Source organism: Budorcas taxicolor, chromosome 15 (assembly GCF_023091745.1).
Source record: "Budorcas taxicolor isolate Tak-1 chromosome 15, Takin1.1, whole genome shotgun sequence".
In the NCBI taxonomy this organism is placed as follows: Eukaryota; Metazoa; Chordata; class Mammalia; order Artiodactyla; family Bovidae; genus Budorcas; species Budorcas taxicolor.
In genome coordinates this window covers 36,839,615-36,863,177 of record NC_068924.1, presented here as the reverse complement: position 1 = coordinate 36,863,177, position 23,563 = coordinate 36,839,615, and the positions used below count along the sequence as shown (strand labels likewise).

Below are 23,563 nucleotides of genomic sequence, written 5' to 3'. Positions count from 1 at the left end.
AAGATGCTCCCACTGTCTTTAGGCGTTCCAACTCTGTTGCTAAGTTGTGTCCCAGCCCTACCCAGCTCTAAAGCCACCTTCTGCATGAACCGACCCTGATCTCCAACTGGAACGAACGGCTCCCAGAAAACCGTTTTTCTAAGGGATGGCACTGACTGAACTCTGCTTAATTATCTGTGAACTTGTGCTTCAGAAAAGATTCTTTTGGTTGCAAGCAATAAAGATTAACTCTGGGCATTGTTCCCCAGTCTCCAGTTGATGCTGGAGTTCCTCATGGAACAGCTGAAGTTGCCGTCATGAAAGTAACTCACGTCCGGTACCTCCAGTCTGTTAACTCTTGGTTCTAAGTCTCATAGTTTAGGGAGAGGGAATTGGATTAGTGCAGCTTGGTTCAGGGGCCCACCCATGGATTAACCACCAGCTGTGATGAAGAGCATCTTCACACAATGCAGACAGGGCTTCTGGGGGACCACTTTATGTTTGGGAGCAGGGGCCCGCCCAAAGAGGAGGGAAATGCTGAAGCCTACATTGCCCCACCAAGAAGCCAGGCAGCTAGTGTAGCTTGCCTTTGCCGTTGATGGAAGGAGGGAGGGTGCTGGGAAGACAAAAACAACAGATGTCCCCTCCTAAGCATTTATGGAGAGAATGAGTCAGTGAGTGACTGACTGGTTTATTTGTTGCCCCTTAAAAGCCCTAGGTCAGTTTGCCTCCAGGTCTGTATCTCTAGAACATGATGGGCATATATTTTTCCATCTCCTATATCCCCTTTCTTATCCTGTTGTCATGAATGAAAAATGTTGCCAGTGTATCAGTAAACAAAGGATACTGCAGTCATCAAGCCACTATAGCCGCCCCTGAAGGTGAGCCCTGAGGGAACTCAGAATGGAGACAAACGGGCCACCTGCTGCCAAGCCCTCAGCCTTTGCAGCCTCATTCTGCAGCCAGTGGGCTGCCCTGGGGGAACTCAGGATGGAAAAGAACAAGGTACCAGCCCTAGATAGCTAGATAGCTGAGATGCATATCAAAAGAAAGATTTCAGGAAGTCCTGAGTCCTGCATCTTCCTATACATAAAAAGTGCTATATTCATGAACTTGAGATGTCTGGTTTTCTTTATTTAACAGTAATGTTTTGATCTTTTGACTACTTGGCCTTTGTTGCAAAACCCCCTATATATCCTGACTCCTTCCTTACCTCTTTGGAGCAGTCCCTTGGAGCTATTCTGAAGGGCTACCTCCCAGACTTGAAGTGCTCAGTTTTGTCTGTCAAATAAAACATAATTCTCAGTTTTCAGGTTGTGCATGTTTTTGTCAGTTGACCTTGTTCTTGGGGCCCTTCCCTGGGAGGTGGAGTGGCGGAGTCGTGTTTAGTCCCCCCTGCAGAGGTAGGGCAGTAGATGCCTGCCACTCATTCTAGGTGGAGCTGGGATCTGTCAGGCACTGGTGATAAACCAGATATGAGGGACTGTCCCTCATAGGATGTGCAGAGTGCAGACAGATACACAAATCACAATAGAATGTTATTAGGCTCCAATGGAGGAAGCATGGGGAGGTGGGAGATGCTGGGGGGCAGCTGATGAACTCTGACTGAAGCTTTTCAGAGAAAGTAACATCAGAGTCCACTATCACAGGGTGAATAGGAGCTTGCTAGGTCGAGAAGAAAGAAAAAAGATTCCGATCTAAGGAACTATCTGTGCAAGGCAGGGGGATGGGTTGTAAAAGACTGCCGTGTTTGGGAAACAGGGAGGTTGAGTGTGCCCTGAGTGTAGTGTGTTTATGGTGATAGTGCTAAGATTGGAGGGAAGATGGAAAAGGGCGGTATGTAGAAAGGGAGGCTGGGGCCAGATCTAGGAAGCTCCCCATCTGAGCCTTGGGAATTTTAACTTATGGAAGGAGGTGGTTGGTAGGGGGGACTCACATAGGGGAATAACAACATATATGTATAGAAGGTTCTCCTGCATTGTTGGGGAATGCATTGCTTCTTTGGGGAACTAATGTGGCAACTTATTGAACTTCGCTCCTACTCCTGGGGTCTATGGCATAGAATGAAGATACCAATATGTAATGGCACATGTATAATGGTGTCTGTAGTGGTCAAGAACTGGAAACAAATGAGTGCCCAACAGTGGGAAAATGTTTAATAAATTGTGGTATATCCATAAAGCGATTTTTCATCCATCTATCTTCTATTCAAATTCTTCACAAAATATAATAGCTATTTTTCATGAAGGGAGAGGGAGAAAGAAAGGTCATTGGTAAGCTCTTATTTTTAACAGTTTAAAAAGCTGTAAGGAACCACATGTATAATTTGCAGAAGTATAAGTCTTGTAGTTAAAAATTACATTTAAAAGCCTTATAGACAGCTGCATCACTGAGAAAGTACTCCTTCTCATTAAAAATGAAGATATGATTTTAGCCATGATAATTGGAGCATGCCTTCATCATTTCAGTCCTCCTTGGTACCTTGGGCCCACCTATCTACTCTCCTCCTTGCTTTCTGGGTGCTGTGATAACTTGGATTAAAAGCCAAGTCCTCATCTTGTCCTACACAACTCCTTAGGGTCTGCCCACCTCCAGCCTCCACTGCTCTCACCTCAAGTCCTCCGTCTGTCTCCCTGTCAGGCTAACTCTGGCCTCCTTGCTATTTCTCACACATCTCAAAGACATTGTGTGCCCCAGGGCCTTTGCTCTTGCTGTTTTCTCTCCCTGAAACAATTTGCCCCCAGATATCCACACGGCTCACTCCCTCCTGTCCTTCAAATCTTGGCTTACAAGCCCCTGTCTCAGTGAGCCTTCTCTGACTCACTTATTTTTACAATGCAATAACTACTCTTCCACCTCCACAACTCTCCAGCCTTTTTTCCTGTTCTTTTCCTTCATGGCACTTACTACTCTAGTATACATTGCTTATGTATCTTGGAAATTGCTTTGAAAGTTGACTGTCCTCTCACTTGAACGTAACTTTCACAAAGGAAATGGCTTTTTGCTACCTGTTGTTATAGCCCAGGGCTTGGAACAGTACTTGGCCTGTAGTAGACTCTGAGTACTTATTTGTGGGATGAATGAATGACTCGTGGTAGATGGAGAATGGCTGGAGGCAGGTAAGATGCATGACGAAAGACTAGTTGGAAGCCTGTCACAAGCCAAGGGCTAAGGGACTCAAACCCTGCCTTAAAGTTTAGCTGTGCATATCTTTTTCTGTCGTAACTTTCAAATGATGTTGAAGTCTATTATTTTTTAACTTCTCGTTAATGTGTCTTGTTTCTGTAGGCAGATCAGAAACTCCAGGAGAGGGGAGGCTTGGCATGTTGATCTCCACTTTTCCCACAGTGCCTGGCGGTTACATGCTATTAAATGTAATTCACTCAACCAATGCTCAAAGCTTCATTAATGATCTGATGTTACTTACTATTGTTTGACTAAGTGATTTTAGAGTGAACTTTATTTGACAAAGATCTTAGGATCTAATTGATATTCTTATGCTGTTGTATTAAATAGAGTTAATTTTTTTTCCATTAAAAATGTAGTATGGGTCTTCCTGGCAACTGGGTGGTTAAGACTCCATGCTTTCAAAGTAAAGGGAGTGGGTTTGATCCCTGGCTGGGAAACTAAGATCCCACATGCTTCATGGTGAAGCCATAAAGTACGAAAAAACAAAAAGAAAAATATCTAGCTTTAAAAAAAAGTCATATATATGCTTATGATAGAAAATTTAGAAGTTAGAGAAAAGTTGAAAACAATTGAAAAATTTTTTTCATTTCACCGCCCATAAAGAACCACTAGCATTTTAATATTCCTTTTAAATATTTTTCTAGACATAGCTTTTTAACATAGTTATAATAGTTGTGTTTACATTTCTGCATACTGATTGCATACTTTGTGTTTATTAATGCTATAAACTTTTGGAAAGCATTATTTTAAATAGGTTCACATTATATAACTATGTCACTGTACTATAGCTTATTTGACATAACCAGTACTTGATACTTAAGGCTTTTCTGTTTTCTTCTTACTGTAAAAATTGTGTGTTACTCTGTCAGACTTCATGGCCTGGTTTGTCTGGTCATCTGTCCTCGAAACATCTTATTATCTATAAGATGGGCATAATGAGGAGCAAGAAGTTTAAGGTAAGTGAATGCAACAGTGATGAGCATAGAATAGGTGTTTAGGAAACATCAGATGGCTTGGGATTGAAACTGTTGGAACTTGAGGAGTGCTAATAGCCTTCATGATGCTGTTCCCTGGCTGCAGGCTGCACCTAATGCAAGTGGACTCAGTCCAGCGCTGGATGGAGGACCTGAAGCTCATGACGGAGTGTGAGTGCATGTGTGTCCTGCAGGCGAAGCCCATCAGCCTGGAGGAGGATGCACAGGGTGACCTCATCCTGGCAGGTGGCCCTGGCCCTGGAGACCCCCTGCAGCTGCTGCTCAAGCGGGGCTGGGTCATCAGCACTGAGTTGCGCAGGATTGGGCAGAAGCTGGCCCAGGACCGCTGGGCGCGTGTCCACAGCATGAGCGTGCGTCTGACCTGCCATGCCCGCTCCATGGTCAGCGAGTACAGCGCTGTCAGCAGGAACTCCTCGCAGGAGATGAGCCAGGTCAGTTGCCTGGCCTGGGCATGGGTGGGCACTCAGAACTGGGAGTGTCTTTTAAAAGAGTAGGTCTGAATTGCTTAGAGTCTGAAGTCTTCCTGCCCCAGGGACCTTCCTCCCCTTCCAATGAAGCAGGGAAGACAGTGAGGACCTTTACTGAGTATCTGCTTTGTGCTAGGAATTGTGCTAGATATTCTTATACACACCTCATTTAACTTACACAACCTGTGAGGCCAACATAACTTGTGAGGCCACAGTGCAAGACACTGAAATGGCTAAATACACCCACTTTAATGCCAGACTCTCTGGGTTCAAATTTCAGTTCTGTCTGCTGTGTGACCTCAGCAAGTTACTTAATTTCTCTGTGCCCCAGTTCCATCATCCTAATGAGTATAATAATAGAATTTATTTCATAGCTCTGTTGTGATGACTGAGTTCTAATTAAATTAATTAAAAATATTAGCTAGTATCCTCATTTTATATATGTGGAAATAGAGAGTCTAAGTAACTTGCCCAAAGTTATGCAGTGAATGGTATAAATGGGATTCAACCTACAGCTTTCTAATTTCAAAGCCCATGATTCTGAATCTTCTTTAGGTCCAGAGTGAACCACTGAAAATCCCCGTTTATATCTGTTTCCTCTGGCATCATTTTGCACCTTAGTTCTCTACCCTTTTCCTTGCTCCCCTTTGCATAGTATACTTCTCTTCACTCTTTGAAACCCAGCTCAAATGCCCCTTCCTCTCTGAGACTTCCCTGATCCCCCAGCATAGTTAATTGTTCAGTTTTCTTTCCTTGAGCTCCCAGAGCAGCTGATGATGAACTCTGTTGCCATCCATTTCACACGGTTGTAGTTTATGTGCCTGTTTTCCAAATCGGATGATTTGATTCTTCATCTTTATGCCCCAGAGCGCCCAGCTCAGCAGTTGGTCTTCGACCAATGCTTATTGAATTGAATAAAACTGATCTATTTTTCTGCAGATTGAGAAGCTGCTAATGGAGAAGTGTTCAGAGCTGTCAGCGGTCACAGAGAGGTAAATCTGGCCCCTGGGTGAATCTGGACTGCGTCTGCCATCCTTAGGCAGAGGAAGGTGCTGGCGTCTGTCTCCTTCCATGGGAACAGCGGGGCTGGGCAGGGCTGGTGGTGGCCTGGGAGCTTCCTTTTGTTGACTTTTATCAGCAACCTTAAGAGACTCCCTGGGGATTTTCTGCTCTGTTTTCAGGCATGGGAGAATGTAGAAGGCAGAGGAGAGGCCCGGCCATAGGAAGAAAGAGGATTCATGAGGGTTGGTAGGAAGCAAAGTTTTCTCACAGCTTTGAGAAGCCCCCTGATCTCCATGGGGGAGACACACACACACCTTATCCTCACATCCACACTGACCACTCACACAATCACAGTACATTCACACCTTCTCCATATCCCACATACATAAACCCACAGCGACACTCAGATACATACACACACTCAACCTGGTCTGTTTGCACACCCAAGAGTGTGTTGACACTCTCCCTCACACTTTACAGCCCCCAGGCTCTGGAAGAAAAACCTGGAACTTGACATTCCTAGGGCTGTGTGGGCTCTTCAGACTTCCAGCGTGAAACATTCTCAGGCCTGAAGGGTGGATTTAATCTTGATCTTCCTGGGTGAGGAGAAAATCCTCAGGCTCCTGTCTGCACCGCTGCAGGCAGCCATTTCTTAAAGGGGCACGGGCATTGCGATACACCTTCAGAGTGAGCACAGCACACCAGCATCTCTCTGCAGCTCTCATCCCCCATCCCTAGACACTGATGGTTGCTTCTCCCAGGGAGAAGCCCAAAGGTATGGATTTAGCCACTTTTGGGTGGCCTTTCTTCCTGGTGACTTGCACTGTTAGCTTCCATTTTAGGCCAGCTCTTCTCAGAACGCTAGGAAGCCAGAGGATGAGCCGGTCTTGGAATATTTCCATTTCTGACTCCCCTGGAGCCAATATCCTCTTCCCAGGCCACTTGCACCACCACCAGGCCTATGACAGGCCCAGATTTGGCCCCAGAAGTGGCTCTGGGCTGACTGCCTGCTCCTTCTGGTGGCCCATCGAGGGTTTCTTTCCCTAGGTGCCTCCAGGTGGAGAATGAGCACGTCCTGAAGTCGATGAAGGCCTGTGTGAGCGAGACCCTGAGCACTCTGGGCGAGCACTTTGGCCAGCTGCTGGAGCTGGCCCTGACCCGGGAGGTGCAGGTCAGTGCCGGCTGGGCAGTGGAGGAGGGCTGAATGGTTCTGCTAGGCTGGGGGAAGCTCTGGAGTGGCCTTTCTTCTCAGACTGCCAAAGTGAACTCCAACACCTTAGAGACAGGACTGTCAGAGCTGAGCAGAGGCTTGCTGACCATCTAGCCCAGCTCTGCATTTTCCAGATGTGAAAATTGGAGCCCAGAGAGGGCCTAAACTGATCTAAGGTCACACAGCAAGGCGGTGGCAGAGCACACCATCTCCTAATTGTACTTTCAGTATTGCTCCCACCACCTTAAATCTTCTCTGTTGAGTTATTGTTCACAGCGCACACAATGAATCTTCATTGTCCCCAAAGACTTAAGGCACCTGCAGGGAGCAAGTCAATTCTGGATATCCTGGCAATAGAGAAGAATCTAGAAAGGTCAGATAGTCTAGCTTCTGCATTCAGACAGTCTGATGCTTGATTCCAGAAAGAACGGAGGCTTTGGAACCTGACATCTCCTTTCACACTGTGGTTCATCTGAGACCTTGGTCAAGTTCCTTAATCTCGTAGCCTCCCTTTCCTCATCTATAAAGTGAAAATCTTCCCCAGAAGTAAAGTGAGAGGACTACGTAAACAACATCAGAAAAGCACTTAGCACATAGTATAGTTTAAATATGTGTTATTTCCTTCTCTTGCCTTTTCCTATTTTAAAAGCCTCCCAGAAAAGCTGATTCCATACGGTTTTCATTAGGAAAGGTATTTACGTGTTATTTATAGTTACAGAAATATTGTGTTACATATTTGCCATTCTTTCCCACCGTCAAGTAAAAGCTTTCCACAAATAACAAATCCCTTCCCGTATCGGCTTCTATCCAAACTCAGCCTTTTTACCTAACCCAGCATTTCCTTTTTCTTTTTCCTGTGTGTCTGGCTCATTTTGTACACAGCACAGGCCCTTCTGATCTGGCTCACTTGCTGGTCAGGGTAGCTGGCCCTGTGCAACCCAGAAGGGTCTGTGAAGTTCACTCTCCCGGTCCCCAGAGCCTGGGACCGGGGGAAGGAAGGACCGGGGCTCTGGTGCTTAAAGCTGATGAGCAGATGCTGATAGTCACATGTATGGTCAGGTAGTAGTTCAAGCTGGGGCAAGTGTCCCAAATGAAACCATCAAGAACCATCAAGTCCGGAGGGACCCACTGGAACATGGGAGCTAAAGTGGGTGAAGAAGTTGGAGAAGTGACGAGCAGGGGTGTTGAAGTCGGTGGTAGGGATGAGGGGAGCCTGGAGGGATGCCTGAGCAGGAGCACAGGTGCCTGTTGATGCTTTTAATGCCATTTCAATGCTCTTTTGCCTGGCAGTACCAGGCTCACGAAAAAGGGCTGAAGTGGAAGAGTTCTGTTGGATTGTGAACAGAAGCCAGCAGGGTTTGCAAGCAGTCAGTCCTTAGCTGTCTCTACTCGCAGGCAAAGGGTAGGATGTCTTTTTGATGCTCTAGATCATAGAATCCTGCGGAAAAGCTCCTTAGGCTGTCGGGAACCTACCTGGGCATTGCGGACTATGTATCTGATTTCCTGGGGCACCTGGATCCATTCTGTTTTTCCTCAACCTGACCTTGTTCAGGGTGGAATTCCTGATCTGGTGCTTCGGTAACCGGGAAAGCCTACTTTTGAATTTATGTTGGATCTGCTTCTGTGACTTTAACCCTCATCCTGCCGCTCTTGTTATTGTAAGCATACATAATGACCTGCCTCAGGGAGATAACCTGAGCTGCCTGACTGTAAGGAATTGAAACTAACACATTCCCCTGCCTGAGGCTTGCCCATTCTAGAGAACTTTTGCTAGGGTCGAATAGTCTTTTTACTTTGTTTCCTCCAGCCCTTCCCATCTCTGGTTCATAAAAGAACCTGACAACCGGGCCCCTTTTCAGCGCTACCCTACCATCTTCTCAGTCAGCCGGCTCCCCAATAAAGTCCCTTCCTGATCCCAGCACCTTGTCTCAGATTCATAGACGGATTGTGCTGCTAGTTTGGACCTGGTAACCCTTCTGCTTCCCTGCCTGAATCCTGCCCCATCCTCAGATCTGCCCACCTGCATCACTGATGCTCAGCCTGAGAGCTGTGGTATCAACTGCTCCTGTATTAGAACTGAGTCCCTCACTGATCCGCCTCCCCTGGTGGAGGGGGCAGTGTCTGTCCTCCATTCCTCTGTGTATTTGTTAGTTTCATGACACCTCCTCCCTTCCTTCCCACATGTCCCATGGTGTCCTCTAATCCCTCCTATGGGCTGAGCTTGCTGTGCTCATAATATTTCTTGGCTGATCTTTAGCTTCTTTTTACATTAGAAAGTTTCCAAACGGGACAGTGGTGACAGAGATACACCACCTGAAGGCAGGGTAATCTGTGTTCAGTGTTGTGAGCATGTGTTTCCTAAACAGGTGACTAAAATACTGTTCTCTAGAAGTTAGTAATTATACCAGGATCCTATGTTTGCAGTTGTTGTTATTAGTCACTAAGTTATGTCTGACTCTTGCCACCCCATGGGCCCCCAGAGGGCCCCTGCCAGGCTCCTCCATCCATGGGATTTCCCAAGAAAGAATACTGGAATGGGTTGCCACTTTCTCCTTCAGGGGATCTTACCAACCAGGGATCACACTCATGTCTCTGGCACTGCAGGCAGATTCTTTATTCTTTATCATCTTGACATAATTAAAATTAAGTTTATTTCTTTGTATTAGGATTTCTCTTATGACATGCTATTGTGAGTCTTCTTAAAGGTCCTCACATATTCATAGTATTTCTTGTCTGACCTGCAGTTTCCATAAACAGGGATTTTGGTTTGTTTTGTTCACTAATATATATCACAGTAGGCATCCAATAAAGATTTATTAATGCATGAATGTTAAGCAGTGTGTTCCAAACTTACATAGTTACAGATCTTTTTTTATTCTTAAAACACCCATTCACTTATTCTGGGATACTGGTGTTTTAGGAAATGCGATTTGGGAAAATTCCTTTTGTGTACAAGGGAGCCACGTAGGCTCTTAAGCAGAGAAACAGTGCTCTTTCCACCACAAATCACAGTACATGGTAGAATGGTGCTTGTAAAGAGGGCAGTGATAACCCAGCACTACTTTGCACTGGTCTGCTCCATCCTGGAATGTTATGTCAAGCTCCAGATCCTAGATGTGTTATTGCCAATGATTGTGCTCAGGGAGGTCCCTAGAAGGATGAGTATGGGCAAAGATTAAGATATGTGGGGATTAGGTGGAGGCGCTGGGATGCTTAGTCTAAGAATGGACACTGTGTTACCTCCAAAGAGAGGAAACGAATTTATAGGACATTCCATGAAAGAAAGGAGTTGGCAAAGCAATAGAGCTGCCCCATAGTAAAAGGTCTGCCTTAGAAACTTCCCATCCCTGAGTCATGCCAGGAAGGGCATTGGCAGTAGATGGAGGTTGGATTTAATGACTTGCAAGGTTTCTTCCAATCTTGATAATGTATACATCTATGAATGTGAGCCTTGTGGAGTGGTGAATTGAGCATGGCATTTGGAGGCATCAGGGTTCAAATCCTGACTGTGCTGCTTACTGGATCTGCAAACTTGGAGCCAGTTACTTACTTTGCTCAGTTCCTCATCTCGACAGTGGGTTGTTGTCAGCATTAAATAAGACAACACAGGACCAATTGGTGGCACGCTTCTGATTGTGTTAGTAGCTTTACTCATTAGACACCTAGCTACCTTGAGAGAAGCTAACAACAGGCTTTGCTAAAAAGAGCCTCCTAATCACCTAATTACTAATTATTTATTGAGATAATTTAACTACTTGGTGGGCATAGAAATTTAAGGCTTACCTGTTAGGAGTCACCAATGGAAAATTAGTGAGTATTAAGGATTAGACTTTCTTGGCTTAAAGGATTAGCTGTGTGGGAGGTAAGAGGAAGAGACTTAACAGAAGTTGATTTACTTGGAGACGACTTCTAGGGGCCTCTATGGAATAAATCACCTCTCACCTGCACCTTTAAATTTCTTGACTCAGCTTCATGTGGATAGATGTTTTATATTCATCCCATCAATCAATATTTATTTTAGTTTAAAATATCACCTTTCTTCTAATAGAACTGGTTCATGAGTTTATCTCTGACTCTGTGGCTGCGTGAACTTAAAACTTCATCTCACCCCTAAGTTTCCCCTCCCAGTGCCAGGCAGACCTGGGCAACTTCAGACCTCACCTGAGGCACAAGTACCTATCTTGTGGCAAAGATCAGGTCAGAGGGATGCTTCCTAAGAGAAGAGAGGCAGGCGCTAAGCTGAGTATACCCGGTTCCTTCTTCCAAACTCACGAACGTATCCCTACCCTCTTGACAAGTGACATAGAGGTGTGGGGAGTGAGGCCAGCAGAGGTGGTGTTGCTGAAATCCCTCCCTAGCAGAGCAGGAGGACTGGTGACCAAGCATCACTCCTGAGTGTTCACAGTTCTTGTCCTGTAACCTTATTGAACTCGTTCATCCACCTGTGGTCAGGCAAGGGTATGGCTGGTCCCTTTGGAAGAAGAGGTCAGCTCCCTATTAAGCCATCTTTTCCCACCTTCAGGAAGCTATCCCCCCCAGATAACAAACTCTACTCCTTTGTAGATCCTTCTGGAATCCCAGTGGGCAATTTAAACTTGGAAATGACTCAAAATACTACATTCCTTAAATTGACTCTAAGGAGATTTTGTAACTAAAGGTCATAATTTGCTTTCTTGTTCTTTTTCCCACTCTCAGATTTTGCTCAGCTATGGTACCTAATACAGGTAATCAAAGGATTCAGTGCAATTCAACAGCAAGGTAAAAGTAATCCAAACATAATTGCCAGGAGAACTCGCAGGATGTTCAAAATTTTTAAGTGGTCTTCTATCTCATTTTAAAGTTCCCTGGGAAAGAATAAAGTGAAAGAAAAAAAAAAAAAAACAAACAAACCTGAAAGCTGAATCCTTTTACTCTTAGCAATAATTCAGAGCCCCCAGTTCTTAGATTAATAGGATTCTCCTTAATTTTCTTATTCAGCTCATCCTAGTCAGGAAGGTCTCATCCCAGTGTGTGTGTGTATGTGTGAAATCATGTTTCCCTGGGTAACTACAGCCCAGGCTGTTTCCCCAGAAATAAGAAGGATTTCTGCAGGGCTTTTTGATTGGTACTGGTCTTTCCCCATGATACTTGAAAGGACCCAAAGAGTTGGTACCTTGCATACACTGTATTATCATAGCATTGCTGCTGTACTCACAGAAAGTTAACACAGGCCAATCCTCAATCCTTAGGGTGGGAATTCCAGTCAACATGTAGTCCCAAGACTGTCCTTAGGGTTGCTGGAGACCTTAATAGGCATTCATCTGTGGCTGAGAGAAAGAGGGTGGATGACAGGTACTGTCTTGGTTGCATATGCAACAGGACGGCTATTTCAGTCGTCCACAGTCCACAAGGATTCCTGAACATACATTCACTGGAGGAAATGATTAACCGCAGGTTAATCGTGATATGATGGTTACCATATTTGGGAGAAAAATGTCTCCTTTTTCATGGAAGGGTATGTGATATATTTCTTCTTCGTGCAAAGCCAGGTATTTGGAATTCCTCCTCAAGGACTTGCTCAATTTGTATTCTTCCCCATCCAGTGTTTTCAACATTTGTTAATTTCAGACTCTCCTGTAAGCATTGTGTTTCTGCCGCTCCAGGCTGCACTGATCTGGGCTGCTTGAAGTGATTGAGCCTGGGATCTACCACTTCAGATGCATTGTATCCTCTGCGTTCCCAAAGATTTCCTAGGAGAAGTGCGAGCACACATATTTTTAAGGACATCAATTTCTAGATCTTCAATTTTCATTTGTTTTCTTTCTTAAAAACAACCCAATAATATGTAGTTTTTAGTAGCCCTTCTGTTATTTTCTGAAAGGAAGGCATACTCCTCACTCATCCCAAAACTATAGTGCATTGCCCCCGCCACCCCCTCAATTTTTAGCAAAAACCTTGGAGTGGGAGTGAGGAGAACAAATGAAGAAGAAATCTGTATTCATGAACCATAGATCTTCAGGCTTCCATGCATTTCCATGTTTTAAATATTTCTGTTGAGAAAAGCATTATAAATTGTGTCTTTTTCCCGGTGTGGGAATTTTCTGAATCTAGAAATGTGGTAGAATGGTACTCTGTGTGTGTGTGTGTGTGTGTGTGTGTGTGTGTGTGTGTGTGAGTCACTGAGTCATGTCCGACTTGTTGCATCTCCACAAACTGTAGCCCGCTAGGCTTCTCTGTCCATAGAGTTCTCCAGGCGTGAACACTGGAGTTGGTTGCTATTTCCTTCTCCAGGGAATCTTCCTGGATCTTCCTGATCCAGGGATCGAACCCTGGTCTCCTGCATTGCAGGCAGATTCTTTACAGTCTGAGCCACCAGGGAAGCCCATCTTATCCTGTTTCCATTTATTCTCAAATTGTGCAGAGCTCTTGAGGGATATTCTCCTTAGACAAAGCAAAGACAGCACAGGTAGGGCAAATCAAACACTGAAAATGGCTTTAGGGGTACTTTTCAAATGCAAGCAATTCTTTTCAGCTCTGTCTTATGCTCAGCTCTGAGAGATGTTATTAGCTGGAAAGAAAAGTATCTTTAAAGAACCAAAGACTTTAAAGGTTAATAATAATGATTCTTTTAAATGTAATTGAAATATTTTTGAGAAAGACCACATTTTTCGAGATATACTGGATAAAATTCACAGATACAAGTTTTGCATGGTTTTTCTATTCAGATTTGATGCATATTATTTAAGGCAGCAGTTAGACGAGTTTGTCTAAACACTTTGTGAGATATTTACACTAATTTCTACTTCCTGTTAGCAAGAGATATAATTAATTTCTGGCAGCTGGACTAATTAGATTTAAGTATAAATACTTTTCTTCTTCTTTAAACACATAGGGAAAATTGCTCTTAAGAGCTACTAAAAACAGTCAAATGATTTCAGATATTTTTATTCTCAGATCTTATTTAATTATTCCTTGAAATAAACACAAAAAGTTCAATACATAAACACATCTATTTACTGAAGGAATACAGTGCCTTTTACATTTCCAAAGTTATAATTAATTTACAGTGTAAGCTATGTATTACTTTGCATTTTTAAAAGTTTAATAGATTGTTTCATCTTGGCTTTAGAACGTATACAACTAAATCAAATTTTATTTTAAGTCTATATTATTTTAATACTGACAGTTTTTAGCATTTTCCCTTATAAAATGATTTCCATAATTATTTGTCAGCATTTTTAGCATTTCTTGGAACACATATTAAAATTTTTTAATTAAAAATGAAGTCAGGTCTATATTGAGAAAAAGCTAAGTTGACTTGGCTGATTGGGTTGGCTTAAGAACAGTCTTTGCCAATTAAGTCATAGGGTGGGTATTTTCCATAAATTAAATAAACAAAAGCTGCAGATTCAAGCTTTTTATAAAACATATTTGAAACACACAAGAATATTTGATTAAAATGGTATTGGTGGTGAAATTAATAATATTTTGATTTTCTTAATCCTCTCTGAGTAATTTGGATAATCCAAGGTGCTCTTAGTGAAGGAGTAGTGGGTATAATTAAGAGTTATCTCATATGTCTTGGTAAAGTACTTCTGGATTTCTTCCCAGAAATTGAGATAAGTGAATGAATGAATCTAATGATGGGGTAAGAAATACTTTTGCAAGTCAAATGGTTTCCAATTTTTGCTTCTACAAATTTGTAGGCATTATCAGCTGGCAGATCATTAAAAATCGTGTTTGAGTGACTACATAGCTCGGAATGTGCTCAAAGCGTGAACAACTTGTCTATACAAACTCTTCCCATTCTTCTTTTCATTTGATTTATAGAAACAAGATTTTTCAGGATTTATATCATTAAGTCAATATTTAGTCATAGATAAATAAGTTAGAAAGCCTAAAAAGTTTGCAAAGCCTTATTTATCTCATTAGGAGATATAGTTATGATACTACTTTAATTTTTTTTTATTTATAATTATTTATCAAAATTTATCATCTATGTTGTATTGACCAATTGTACTGATGATAACTGTAACACTAATTCAACTAAAAAGAGATTATTTTTAAACACTTAGAGCCTTATAGTCAAAGAAATAAAAGAAGATTTCAAATTTCAATGATAAGCCTGATAAGGGTGATTAGTAAAATTCTTTGAAACTTAAATGTATTACATTAAGATAAAATTCTGAGGGAGAAATGGAATGGGGATGTAAATTTAAAATGAAAAGATGCAAAATGGTCACATGTTAAAGAGATTACTTGTATATTTTTAAGCGTGATGATGGTATCAAGTTTTGGTATGTAGATTTCATGGAATACGTCTAAAAGAGTAATGCAGTCATTGTATTTTATGTCACTATTTATAGTCTGCTGGAAATCACATCATTTCCAAATCTGTTCTTTAAAGTTATGATGAAAAACTTACCTGTCAAATTAAAACTTTATAGGGGGACATATATTTTTAAAAATTATTTTAGGGCTAAATGAGAAAAAAAAAATTGACATAGGATATACTATAGGATTATAGTTCTATAATATGATGGCCATTGTCTCTGCCTCTTGCTAAGAATCGCTTCAGCCTTAAGACCCTGTCATCTTGGGGTTTTCTTGTGATGCTCCTGAAGCCTGGTGCCTATGGGCCTAGTAAGAACCTTCCTTCTGCCATGTGCTTCTCAGAACATTGTCTTCCCAAAACTTTTGAATAGTTTAGTCTTAAATAACGTTTTTCTACATTTCTATTTTATTTTTTCCCCAATAATGAATTATGTCTGCAGTTTTCTCTCTCCTCTGTTAATCCCCCACTCATTTCAGGAAGACTCAGTGATTTTCTTACCATTTGCCCTGCTTCTCATGTGGGTCTCTTTCCTTACTTAATTCATAAAATGAACACTATTTGTTGGATCTGAGCAGTGTTTCCGCTTTCACTTCTCTTTCCGTTCTGGCACATTCTTTTGTTTCTAAAGATACTCTTTTAGATTTTAGGAGTTCCCTTATTGTGAAAAATAAAATCAGTTAAGGTCTGGATCTGCCCCAGACCTCTGGTTTTAAGTGATCTTATACATTTTTGTCTTTCTAAACTGGATATTTACACCCAGGAGATATCTTCCCAATAGACCACTAGCTAATCCAAGCCTGAATTCAGTTATTATTTTGCCTGTCTCCTGTTTAACATGTCCAGTCTTTCTGTGTCTTTCTTCAAGCCCTAATTCATGCATTTCTCCAAAGTGTTCTCTTGGGCACAGGCAGTAGTACTATTTATTTATTTTAAAACGTTTTCCCTTGTAATTTATCTCATAATCCTTTGACTATTTTGTGCTGATGTCTGTACTTTTCTCTTGTGTTCCAGAACTCTATTGACACATAACAAACAACCCCAACAACAATTTTCTTTACATCTCACAATTTTAAGGGTCAAGAATTTTGAGCTTGGCTGAGTAATTTTTCTGCTCCTTATGCCATAGATAGAGGTCACTTGGGAATATTCAGCTGGCTAATGGTTTAGCGAATCTTAGGTTCCTCATGCATATGGTGCTTTGGAGGAGATGGTTGAAAAGCTGGTCTCAGTTGAAAGTATTGATCAGGGATCGAATACACGGCACACAGCATCTCTAGCACAACAGTCTCAGAGTTATCAAACTTGTGTGCTCAGTTGCTCAGTCAAGTCTGACTCTTTGCGACGCCATGGACTGTAGCCAGGGATCAGAACCACGTCTCCCGCATTGGCAGGCAGATTCTTTACCACTGTGCCCCCTGGGAAGCCCCGTTAAACTTCTTACCTGGTAGCTTAGGACTCTGAAAAGAATGTTCCCAGAAGCCTGAGGGGCAGCATCAGCGTTTCTGATGACCTAGCATTGGAAATCCTGAAATGTTACTTCTGCCGAGTGCTGCCTTCTGCTGGCCAAGCAAGTTACCAAGACCAGCCCAGATTCCAGAGGCAGGGACATTAGAACCCACCTCTTGCTAGGAGGAGTAGAAAAGAATTTGTGGCCATCTTTAATCTACTTGTGTTTATGCCATCCCTTTACATGGCTTGGCTGCCCTGACTATACCTATGGGGTCTCTCTCTGAACCTTTGAAAGAAGCTTCACGATATTTCCTTTCTTCATCTGAGAAACTTATTCCAGGCTGATTTTTGATAGTTTACTCCTCCTAATAAATTTCACTGGACTGCAGTCACTCTTTCTGATGGACAAACAATTAAAAACATACCCCTCTTTTTACATTTTTTATTTAGGGTAGTTATATTGTATGCATCTTATAAACCCTTTTAAAAAAATCTCTCTCTTGTTCTTCAAGATCTTCCTTTTTGTTTCATATCTGCCTAATCTGTCTTAAAAAATTCTATCATTCAGTTTAATCTGTCTATCTGCCTTTATCTTGTTTTCATTGTTTCACCACTCTTCTCATGAGAGGGTAAAGCATATTTTTGAAACTTCTCTTTCCTCCTCCATTACTTGAAAAACTTGATTTTATAGACTGTGTTGGTTTGAAACTGACACCAAGATAGGATTTGATAAGAAACGTCTATGAGAGATAAAGGGAAGGGAGCAGGAGGAGGCAGTGGGAAAACTGCAAGTCTGACAGCTGAGAAAGAAAATGGAGATGGATGAATTGAGTAGGAAGAGCTGGAATTTTCAAGCTAAAGTCACCTGTTAGTGAGTTCCCTGCTGGCAGTCTTGGGTCTGCAGTGGAGCCCCTGCTGTGCTGAGTCACAGCTGGGAGTAGCTCATCGAGCTGTGTGCCCCCTGCAGGAACACAGTGGTGGGTCTAACAGGGCCGCTGGTGGGGCTTTCAGTCAGCTCTGCCCGCTGCACGGAGAAGCTCTGGCCGTCACAGGGTAGAGCATTGTAGGTGCTAACGGAAGCCAGGGTGGAGAATAGTGCTGCAGTTTGGTGAGAGCTGCTCATGAGGCTGGATTTTCTCCTTATCTTGAGACCTCCATCTCCTCTAGTCCCCGGGAGATCCTGCTGGGACTGGGGACATGGATTCACTGACTTTGGCAAGTAAGACATCACATTCACAGGGGGCAAGGTCTACCTCTATCATGTACCACATGTGTAATTAACCTTGGTCAGATTTCTGTGTCTCAGTTTTTCTCAGTGCGGAAGGAAATCTTGCACTAAACTTTCAAGAGCCCTTCTGGCTCTGACGCCTTCCAGCTCTGACACATTCGATACTCAGAGCCCTGATGATTCAGTGGAGCCTTTGATCTCCTATCTTTCCAAATTTATCCTTGTGAAAAGGATGCTTACAACTTTTCATTGTCAGAGAGCTGACTCACTGAGACAGAGCTGAGGTGTAATTACGGTATATGTGACTATAGATGTTGATAAGAAATTATCCTCAGACATAAATGGTCTAACAGCAGCAGATGATTGCAAAAGACATTGGTTTTGAATAATTTAACATAATGCTATCTACTTCGAGTGCAAACACTAATCAGGAACATTAGGTAATTCTGATTTAGGTACAGGACCCCAATATATGAAATCTGCATTTTCATGTTAGCACCAATAGCACTTACATAACTGCTTGTGGTAACGACGGGGAATGAGTCTAAGAAGTACATTTGCTACAGAGATTTGCAGTGCAAATCCTGGTTATTAATTTTACCTTTTGTTAGATATCTTACAAGAGGCATCTATCCAATCTTAGGAAATAATTTTTATGTTTAATATATCGGTAGATTAATTACACACTTACTCTTAGACTGATGTATGTAGAAGATTAGCATATTGCTATGTGTGAAGAATTCTGAGTTTGAATAAAGAAGAAAAAGGGAAGAGCTATTTACCTTGAGCTTCAAACCCCTTTAATTTAAATAATTTTACAAATAGGGAAATTGAGGCCTAGGTAGTTTGTCTCAACTGCCCAATATCACAAGATAATAACTGCTAAGAATTTTATTTTGCTTCTGTATGCCAGATAGCTTTATAAGTTCTTTATATATATGAGCAACTTTAAGAGATGGGTAGAACCACCAGAAGAGATAGACACTGTTATTTCTATCATCTTACACATGAGGAAGCTGTGGTATGAAAGGGTTGAATTATCTGTAGGGCACTTAGAAGTGGCAAAGCCAGGATTTGAACCCAGGCAGTTTGGCTCCAGAGTCCATGCTTTTAACCCTATACATACTTTACATACTTCCTCATCAGCATAGTGTGCTTAAAAGAGGCAAGCTGGCACTGGAAATTAGATCTCCTGATTTCCTATGAGTCTTTTCCGTAACACCAGGGTTAATTAGAAACAAGTCTATTTTAATATTTTAAAATTAACACAGCAACTGAAACTGTACAAGTGGCTTCCCAGAAGTCCTACTTTCTCGCATGAGGACCCCAAAGGCAAGTCTCCCCAGTCTCTGCCTCCACACCTCCCAGGAGAAACTCAAGCAATGAACATTAATTAGCAGGTAGGAGTCATTTATAATTGATGAACCACATGCTTCAAAACAATTGACTGATTATGAAGTGGTTTCAGGTTACATGAAAAGCTTTTTCCCAGAAATAAGCTAAACTCTGCTAGGAATAATCTCCATATCTCATTTGTTGATGAATTTTCCATTTGCTCCTCTTCCTGAGTCTCCTGGGGTCCTATGCTTGATCCTTCCCAGCCCTCTCACCACCAGCCCTAGACCTTTCAGCCTGCAGTCCTCACTGAGTGACCGACTCTTTGACAGGACCCCAGGTTGCTATGTTGGCCTGACTGTCCACCTAAGGCAAGTGTCCCCTTGTAGCAGGAAGTAGCAGGAAGCTACTGCAGAGAAGAATGCTTCTTTGGACTCATCCCCTGAACCCATCATCCAGCTGGACTTTGCATGAGCTTACGGACATCCAGCATCCAAACTGAGCAGCTTCTTTGGTCATCTGTGTAGCAACCCATTGATTTGCAACTTGATGGTTTATTTAACCAATGGTTTCTGTTCTCATTAGAAGCCAGTAGAATAGCAAAAAGGTACTTGCTGAGACTGTCAGTGGTGAAAGCTGATTTCCTCATCGACTGAGGAAGGGTGCATTGGTTGTCTCTGCCCCAATGGGGCTGTTTCTCAAACATAGCTCAGACCTCATCCTTATTCATGTCTTTTCAAAAGTTAGAACCTCATCACCCCTGCCATGGGGTAGTAGAGATGGGGGGCGGGATTACAAATTTCAGGGGGCTCTTAGGAGTGTGGACCTACCGGTATTCCATTAAGGACAATGCGCAGAGCAACCATCAGACTTCGCTCTCTTTTTGTAGGCACTGGTGAGAAAGATCGATGCCTCGGACAATATCTACACCACAGAGTCCACCACGGGGAATCTGTTCAGCCTGACCCAGGAGGGGGCTCCCTTGTGCCGCATCATAGCTAAGGTGAGTTTCATGGTTGGGGGCCAAGGTGACAGGCCTCGGGAGAGTGTGAGGAAGCTAGTTTGGTGGGGACAGCTTTTTTCCGCTCTAAGTATCGACTCTTCTCCCCCATCTTCACATATCTTAACAATTCCAAACCAATCGTATCTTCCAACTTAGGTTCTTGGCTGGATCTTAAAAATGCCCACTGTCACTGAAATACTGCTTGAGGAAAAGACAAAGTTGAGAAAGACTGTGTTTTTTTTTTTTCAGTTACCATGGGCACTGCAATTCATTAGACCCACGGTCAATTTGCCCCTGAATTTGAGGCCCAAATGCTTAGAGCAATGGTAGGCAATCAGTATTCCTAGGACCTCACTAAGGTCTTTGTTTTATCTTTGCCTTTTCTTTCTTCCTTTCCTCCTTTCGACCCTCCTTCTTTCCTTCCTTCTCCACCTCCTTGTTCCCTCCCCCTTCCTTCTTTCCTTTTTTCTCCCTCCCTCTTTTCCTCTCTCCCTCCATTCTTTCGTTCTTTCCCTTGAGAAATGGTATCACCCCTGGGGATAGAATGGTGATCCAACTGGAAGCAGAGTTATGTCCTCTGATAAACTTCAGATGCCAGTCACAAGAAGATGCTCGAGTTTGGTGGTTCTCAGTCCTCACTAGGCATCACAACCCCTCAGGGAGTTTTTGGAAAACAGCCAGTTTGCCCCACCCAAGGTTTATCAAGGTCCTGGGGTAAGACCTGGGAATCCACATTTTAAAAAACTCTACAATTCTATCCCCAGTTTTTAAGGAATCTCTCTAGGACAACCCAGAAGGCTAGGGTCGGGAGAGAAGTGGGAGGGAGGCTCAGGATGGGTGGGACACATGTATACCCATGGCTGATTCATGCTGATATATGGCAAAAACCATCACAATATTGTAAAGTAATTATCCTCCAATTAAATAAATTAATAAACAATTTAAAAGCTCTTCAGGTGTTTCTGAGGCATGGCTACTCTCAGAAATCACTGCTCTAAGCCTTTAAAGAAATCTGGAAGATCAGGGTACATGTCAACTTTGCTCAGGGGAGAAGTGGGTTGTATGGTACCTCAATAGCAAACGTTTGAGTGTGCTCTCCACTGAGCTTAATGCCTTGCAAACATTATTTCTTTTAACTTATAAGACCATCCTAATAAGTAGTTGCCTTGTTTTCCCTCATCTATGGTTGAGGAAATGACTTGAGAGGCTTACTCAGGGTCATACAACTGATAAACAGTGGAGTCAGAATTAAAACCCAAGTCTCTCTAACTTGGAATTCATGATCCTAAAGCCCACAGTGGTGACTTCTGGTTCAGTCTTCGGCCCTTCAGCTTCTTGGGCCAAAGTGTGACTCAGAAGTTCTCAACCCCGTATGCATATTAGCATCACTAGGAAGCTTTAAAAACTTCCACTAGTAAGTGACCAAGCTGAATTTGAACCTGGCTGTTTGGCAGTGACGCTATGCTCTTGTTTGCTGTTCTGAACTTGCTCTCAGTAGCCAGGCTCTCTCTTTTTTCTCCTGCCTGCCTCCTCCTTCTCAACCCTGTCCTCCCATGCCCTCCTCCCCTCTCTACAACCTTCATTATCTCCTGCATCCTTACCATATGTCAAACACAGTGCTAGCTTTCCCTTCATCGTCTCATCTGACCCTCCTGATAATCTAATGATGTGTTATAATCATAATTCCCATTTTTAAGATAAGGGGACAGAGACTCAGAGAGAGGGCTATGTGCCCTGAATGCAGATGAGATTTTAACTAGATCTGCTGACTCCAGAGACTTAATCTCAGCCTTCCTCTGTCTCCAGTCCTTGGTTGGGGGTGGGGGGCGGTGGTGGTGAGTAGACAGAGGTTTGAAGCAGAGAGAAGACTCAGTGGTGAGTCTCATCTTCCACCTCCGGCAGAATCACCCTTAGGTTTCCAGTCCTGACAGTGACATGGGGGCTGGGAGTCCCTGGTATGCCCTGCAGAGCATCCTCACCTTCGATGCTCAAGAAATGTGCCCAATCTGGTGACAGATGTGGGGCAGCTCCCTCAAGTGGCCTTCCTCACTCACCTCCTTGGGGAGCCAGGGTGTCTGTCTTCATTCAGGTCCTTCATCCCTCTGAGCTGTGCCCATGAGATGGTTTGGGCAACCTCTCTGGGGTCTATCCTCTCATCCCTTAGGGTTCCTCTGACAACCAGGAAATAAACCAAGTCCTCCTTATGAAGCTGGTGGCAAGTCCTATCCCTTCCTGAATGCAAAGCCCAGAAGACTCCCCTGTGTGTTGTCAAATTACTACCCCCGCCCAGCCCAACTCCTCTATTATTCCCCCTCCACTAGTCTACACACCCTACAAGTGGCCTCCTCCAGCTTTATGACAGCTTATCCTGAGCCTGTCTGAATAATGCATGCCATTATACAGCTGGGCTCTGAGCCCAGAGCTTTCTATAAAATTAAACAAGCTCCAGCCAACAGTGCAATTCTGCAAGCTCAGGCGACTCCAAGTCCCACTCGAAGCCGAATGCTGCTTTTCAGTCCTTCGTGGGTGGGGGCTCCACAGTGCTCCCCGCAACGACTCCATCTCACTTCCTACCTCTTCTCCCTGCCACGCAGGCCAGCCTTTGGGACACCTTTCATGAGGATGTCAGTCACGCTTCCAACCAGGGTGCTTTCCGCGGCCCGACCCCCACGTGGCGGTCCAGGCCCACCCTCACTGTGTGCTCAGCTTTTGCAACCTCACCCTGCTTCACCTCTGACAGCTGAGTCATGCGGCTGTCCCCACCCCATTTTAAACCAAAGATACCTGGCAGCAGAAGTAGGATTTGAACCAGAATCCCTTCAATCTGGGTTCGGGATTTCCCTCTTCCTCTCCTAGTAGCAAAAAATGCTAAGAAGACCATTTTTCACAGGCTTGGGAAAGGATGTAATGAGAATCCAAGGCAAATTGGTGCAGAGGCTTAAATATAGTTATGCTGGATCTGGCATCTCCCAAGCCAAAGGAAGGCTGCCACGTTGATCCTGGCTCTCAGCCTCTCATGCTTTGGCATCATTTCTTCATGGTCTGTTCCAGAAGTAAATATCTATCACTTTATCTATCTTTGTACATATATAAATAATATTCATACTACCTATGATTAAATATAAATATATACATATACAAATATGCATACTCATGTAAACATATGTATACAGATATTTACATCTGGTGGAAGGTCATTAATAGCTAGCAAGGCAGGCTGGGGAGACCTTAGGATTCTTGTTTTTTCTTTTCACTTTAAAGAGTAATTTGATTTTATGTCAGTGACTCTCCGAGTAAGGTCTTTGTGTGGAACCTTTATTAGATGTCCCAGGAGCTGTGGGAAGGTAGGAAGGAAGGCTGGGATAAAGGATTGTGGAGCAAGAAATCAGAGG

General features: G+C 43.2%; 1 protein-coding gene across 1 annotated transcript in view; it reads left to right on the top strand.

The window, feature by feature from the left end:
* Positions 1-23,563, top strand: part of INSC (INSC spindle orientation adaptor protein) — a 133,257-nt gene that overhangs the window by 63,024 nt on the left and 46,670 nt on the right. Inside the window, exons 3-6 of the mRNA XM_052653151.1 lie at positions 4,249-4,594; positions 5,570-5,622; positions 6,680-6,803; positions 20,058-20,171. Of these exons, the coding sequence (XP_052509111.1) occupies positions 4,249-4,594; positions 5,570-5,622; positions 6,680-6,803; positions 20,058-20,171 (637 nt within the window). The remainder of the gene's footprint in view (positions 1-4,248; positions 4,595-5,569; positions 5,623-6,679; positions 6,804-20,057; positions 20,172-23,563) is intronic.